Source organism: Pelecanus crispus, chromosome W (assembly GCF_030463565.1).
Source record: "Pelecanus crispus isolate bPelCri1 chromosome W, bPelCri1.pri, whole genome shotgun sequence".
Classification (NCBI taxonomy): domain Eukaryota; kingdom Metazoa; phylum Chordata; class Aves; order Pelecaniformes; family Pelecanidae; genus Pelecanus; species Pelecanus crispus.
In genome coordinates, this window is record NC_134675.1 from 17,220,497 (window position 1) to 17,226,703 (window position 6,207).

At 36.5% G+C, this 6,207-nt stretch overlaps 1 protein-coding gene across 2 annotated transcripts in view; it reads left to right on the forward strand.

The window, feature by feature from the left end:
- Window positions 1-4,583, forward strand: part of LOC142596463 (transcription factor RFX3-like) — a 107,193-nt gene extending 102,610 nt beyond the window's left edge. The window contains exons 15-17 of one of the 2 annotated variants that reach the window (XM_075725576.1): window positions 20-32; window positions 3,478-3,570; window positions 4,342-4,583. In XM_075725576.1, coding sequence (XP_075581691.1) covers window positions 20-32; window positions 3,478-3,570; window positions 4,342-4,583 — 348 coding nt within the window. The remainder of the gene's footprint in view (window positions 1-19; window positions 33-3,477; window positions 3,571-4,341) is intronic. The other variant, XM_075725577.1, reaches the window with a different exon arrangement.
- The last annotated feature ends 1,624 nt before the right edge of the window (window positions 4,584-6,207 follow it).

Sequence of the window (6,207 nt, forward strand, 5' to 3'; positions counted from 1 at the left end):
AAAAAAAAAAAAAAAGCAGATCAACCTACTAGGTAGAAACCTACTTTTTTGAGTTCTGGAAAACTAAATAGCTTACATGAAAATAATAAAGGAACAGAATAATAGGAAAATTGCTTTCTGGGATATGTTTACATATATTTACACATACTTACACATGCTTAAAATTCCAGTACAAGTATTTACACAAATTAGTAGTCCCATTGACTTCAGAAGGGTGGCTCACAGACAGAAATTAGTTTTGTTTTAATGGTACTGTTCACATGTGTTGGTTGTATGTGGCAAGGTGTCATGGTTTAGCCCCAGCCAGCAACTAAGCACCATGCAGCTGCTCGCTCACTCCCCCTACCCCAGTGGGATGGGGGAGAGAATCGGAGGAGTAAGAGTGAGAAACACTCCTGGGTTGAGATAAGAACAGTTTAATACTTGAAATAAAGCAAAAAGGTAATGATAATAATAACAATATAATAATGATAACAATAACAATAACAATAATAATAATAATATACAAAGCAAGTGATGCACAATGCAATTGCTCACCACCTGCCGACCGATACCCAGACAGTTCCTGAGCAGCGATCTCTGCTCCCTGGCCAACCCCCTCCAGTTTATATACTGAGCATGACGTCATATGGTATGGAATAGCCCTTTGGTCAGTTTGGATCAACTATTCTGGCTGTGCCCCCTCCCAGCTTCTTGTGCACCTGGCAGAGCATGGGAAGCTGAAAAGTCCTTGACTTGCATAAGCAGTACTTAGCAACAACTAAGACATCAGTGTGTTATCAGCATTCTTCTCATACTAAATCCAAAACACAGCCCTATCCCAGCTACTAGGAAGAAAATTAACTCTATCCCAGCTGAAACCAGAACACAAGGCTTTGGGGGGGGCTGCAGGGGTGGTCTCTGTTAGAAGAGGTAAGGGACTGCCCTTTGCCCGACACAGCCAGTTCTAGCTGGCTTGGCAACGCACCCACCACAGGCCAAAGCTGAGCCAATCAGCAAAGTTTTGGGTGCCTCTCTGAAAACATATTTAAGAAAGGGTGGAAAACACCAGACAGGCACAGGAGGAGGGAATAAAAGAGAGTGAGAAACAGCAGAGGGAACACCAATGTCAGAGCAGTAGGAGATGCTCCGTGGTGGAGTAGATATTCCCTGCAGCCTGTGGAGAACCTCCAGAGCAGAGGGATATTCCCAAAGAAACTGCAGCCTGCAGAGAATCCATGCCGGACCAGAGGAAAAGTGTGAGAAGGAAGGTGTGGCAGAGAAAAACTGCTATGTACTGACCACAAGCCTCCCTGCACCACCCGTTGCCTCACTGAAGGGATTGAGTGTAACTTGCAACAATAACATGGGGAAAAGAGAGCTGCTTGGAGTGAAGTTGAGCCTGGGAAAGGGGGAAGAAAGATGTTTTCCTTAAGTGTTTAAATGTTTTGTTCTTTTTTGCTTTTGCTTCCCACTACTCAAATCAGTAATTAAATATTTATTTTAATAAATACAAGACACAAGTCGTGTCTGTTTTGCCCGTAACAGTAATTGGTAAGTGATCTCCCTGTCTTTATCTTCATCCATGACCTTTCTCACTCCAGTACTTTCTATTTTCTCCCCCATCCCTCTGGATGGGGGGGTGGGGAAGTAAGCGAATGGCTGTTAACCAGGGCCAACCGACAACATGCATGAAATGAAAGTAGCACAGAAGTACTTGCAGGATTGGGACATGGCATATTTTCATGCCTATATTTCAATGTATTTTGTTTCAAATAATCTCAATTCAGAACCACTGTGTCATATGTGTGTCCATGGTATTTGCAAACTGAAGTTTACCTCAGACCTCTTTTTTTCAGTAGCTCACCTAACTTAATTTCATGGGAGTTGCTTAAGAATTCACATTATCTTAGGAGTTATCATCAAGGAATTGTACTTTTAAAGTGCTAGAAAATGAATACATGTGGACATATGATAGATGGTTCACCAGACTGAAGCTTAATGTTTTTATACTTGACGATCATCATATCGTTTTATCTTAGTGATAAGTTGTAAGTCACCTTGCATGACTTGATATATCATTCTTCCCTCAAGATAAATTAAATATTATAAAAATATGTACTTTTTCATAGAGATGAGGAGTCTTGGCTTAATTTATAGTTTGCTTGATAAGACATGTTTTAGAAAAAATAAATGACTGTTTCTGATTAGATATTTGATTAAACTCTGCCGTTACATTTATAGCAAAGTATTGCAAAAGTTTAGTATTGCTACGTTCTTGTTTTCTTGACAGACATGTTATATGTTAAATGTAATGTTTTTGATGTACTGTGGGACTTCCTATAATGTTTTGGTAAACTTAAGATGGATATGATCTTAGAGAAAATATGTAATCCAAAGCTTTTAGAGGTGAGAGGGGAACAGGGAAGATGTAAATAAATGCATGGCTGCTTATGTTTCTCTGCATTTACTGACTGGTTGAAATAAAATGGGAAAGACTAAGGCTAGTTTGACAAACACTTGAAGCCAGTATAAACTGGCTTTGCAGCTGAGAAAAACACTGTCTCCTCCTCTCCCATCCCCTTAGATTTGGACATTGATGCTGGCACAAGTACTCAGGCAGTCCTGTGGTTAACTGGATCAGAGAATTCATCCTGTGCAAAATAACCCCATTAAAATTGTGGTTTTTTTTCTTGGCTCAGTTCTGTCATGTGGTTCTTTGCATGGCCATGTGAACATTTAAGGTGAAAGGATGGGTATGGGGAGGTGAGGAGGGAGTATGTATGAGGGAACCTGGAAGGATAGGGCTGCTGCTTACGCTGGTTTAGTGTTCACTGAAGTTTTATCTTTCTGTATTTCTGAAAAGGACTGAATCTGGTATGGTTAGAAATATATTTATCTAAATATTGTACTCCTTTCATTTGAGATTCACTCATCAAATTATGCTCTGCTGCTTCTCATTTAAGAGACAGGTAGATGACTCAGACAAGGAAAGGTTGCATTTTTTTACTTGTGAGCAACTTTTCACTTTGTTTTTTGTATAAGTAAACTAGTTAGCAGAATACACTGTAATAACCATAAACCCTATTTTCAGCGGTGCCATTTATTTACCTTACATATAGTTTTGCTACATTGTAACTGCCTTTAGTGACACACCTTCTCAGGGGAACTTTTAAAAGAGCTTTTGCTTAAAATATTGCAGTTTAAAAATGGACACCAATCATTTTCTGGCATTCTACATCAGAAATATCTCACTCAAAGCAACAAAGGCCTTGACAGAAGTCACCCTAAAATAAACAAAAACATGTGTTTAATTCCATTGTTTTAATTGCTGAGGACTTTTTATTTTAATGTTAATTTCCTTAATATGAACACGAATATGATGTAATGGAAAATGAACTGGTATACTATGGATGTGACTGCAGTCACATGCATGCAGTTTCATACTAGCCACAAGCCATTGGAGCATAGTACTGGCTTCATCATAGATAATCTAAGGTCATGTTTGTGTAGGACTATGTCCACACTTTTTATTGTTTATTTTGCAGTTTGGTGATTTAAATGCTATATCCCCTGGAAATATGGATAAAGGTAAGCAGTCAAATATCTCAAATGTATAATTTTATATAGAACTAATGTGTCTCTTGGAGCAAAACTTCTTTTTTGAAAATATAGTAAAGCAGAATCTAAAGCTGTATCATAATTTTAATTATGTGTATATTATTATTATATGGGTACAATATGCTATACATGATATATAGTATATAAAATTACTAGAATACTGTAGATTCTTAATAGGAAATTTTTTTTTAATGTTTATTATTTACACAAGAAATTTTCAAAATTTCACCCATAATTTAGCTCTATATCTTGGGGAGAGAGTTGAAGGGGATGGACAGTTGGAAAAAGGAAGATATGATGAGCATGTACAAATATCTACATTTGTAGTGAATGCTGTGTTTGATAAGTGAAGATGGCGAAATTGGGTCCAAGCACTTGCCAAATAACTTGCTAATTGTTACTGAAGGATATAGTAAGAAATGAGTTTATGTCCTCTTTGTAGATTGAAGGCTTAATTTGTTCTCCATTCTTACACTGGTTGTATGATTTGGAGCAAGTCAACCTGTCTTCAGTTCAGTTTCCTTATCAGTAAAATGAGATATATTAGAGAGAGTTCATTACCCTATTTATCTGTAGTATTTATTGACTTTTCTCAATAATATGTTGAGCTTTCAGTTTCTACTTTATCAGGTTGCTACACTTCCCTGTGTTTTCATATTTCATGTTATTTGCAAAATAAAGGCCCTTGTATTTAGATTTTTTCCCTTTGTGCTATTTTTTCTTGGTTGTTTTTTTGTGCAGAGGAGGGCAGCGAAGTTGAAAGTGAAATAGAAGAAGAGCTGGATGAAAATGGAGAGCCACAAGCCAAGAGGGAGAAAACAGAACTAAACCAGGCATTTCAGGTGGGCTGCATGCAGCAGCCAGTGCTTGAGAGTGGAGTAGAGCAGAGCCTCCTGAACCCACTTCATAATGAGCACATTGTTACAAATACTCAGTCCATCAGACAATGCAGTGCTACTGGAAATACATATACTGCAGTCTAATATTGAAGCACCCCCCCAACTACATTAGCCCTGTTGATGCTGGACTTAACGGGGGGGGGGGGGAGGAGAGAATAGGTCTGAAAGGTGACTTATCAAATTTTAGCTGTGCTGAACATTACCTTTTATTGGAGTTGTGAAATGAAATGGGTGTATGCATTTTGCCAGATGTTTAAAAAAAAATTTGTAAGCAAAATCATTTTACATTGGTTACTCGATATTATGAGTTTTCCTAGTTTTAAGTGTCAAGGAAGATTTTTGCCAAGCTTTTAATGTTAATGCTTTTGTCCTCTTAAAATTAAAATAACTTATTTTTTTCATAGTTTAAAAATATTTTAATGTTAATTATTTGTCATAATGATTTCGTATACATAGATTTTTAATTAGATGCACTTCTGTGAAATATTAAAAGAAATACTTTCTTTGACCCATACTGGAGGCATGCTCATTTGACAGCAGGTGCATCAAATTTGTTAGAAAAGGTGCTTTTCATTGAACAGAACTAGAAGACACTATTTTGATGAAATTGTGAGCATTCTAGGGGTATTTTTATCATAATGCTGGAGGGTTGGGAAGATCTACTGTTTTCTTTCTGTAAGGAAGAAGTGTTTTCACTGCATTTACAAATGCAGAATGAGTGATAGAATTGTAACAACGCAGTAATGTGTATGCTGTAGGCATACCTAATTATCTGATCACCATGTAAACAATACAAGCTTCCTTTAAAATCAACAGCTCCAGATTTTATTTGCATGCCAGTTCCTCTGGTTTTGGAGACTACTGATTCTATATTTGAGACCACTGCACAGATGCTTTTGGTTGTTGAGTGGTACTGTAGTTGATAGAAACTGAACCAGAAAAGAAGTGACTTGATTTTTTTTTAAGTGTACATGCTACTTCTGCTGAACTGGACATACAGAAAAACATTCCTTTTGGATGACTTTCTTCTGTTCCAGGTCTTTTCCTACTACTAGTTCAATCTGCTGCTTTCATAAATGATAATTTATAGAATGTAAGGGATGTAGCAACCTGCATCATTTTCTTTTCAAAAGATATTTCCTGATTACTAAAGTGAATTTAAATTTTTACAAAAATTTAATAAGGTAGTGTAACTGGCACACCTCACTTGTACTTATTCCCAATTGCATTGAATTTGAATAGGTGGCTAGATGGACCATTGCCATTTAAGAATGTACATCAGGGATCATTGTACCTCGGCTATTACATGGTGCCTTAAACAGAACTGAAGCTAAGATTCAGTATTTTTTGTTATTCTTAATAACTCTTAAAATTTATTCAGCAAGGTGTGCCTGTCACTTTCAAATTTCCTAAGTATTAAGGGCAGGTTACATAGTCTTCAAAGAAATAAAAGGGGGTTTTATTATTAAGTGATTTTAATATCCCTCTTAAAATTGATAATAAAAATATTTTTTCTTGTTTCTAGCTGAATTTCACTTTATTACAAATAAAATTTGCTTGGGAACTTGAAAAGCAAAACTAGCTTTAATACCAACTTCAAATGCTGTTAAAAAAGTAAATGGACCCTAGTCATAAGCATGGTTATATATTTTTAAACCCTCGTCAGATTTTAATTTTAAAAAGTCAGACTAAATAAATGAGCAGGTAC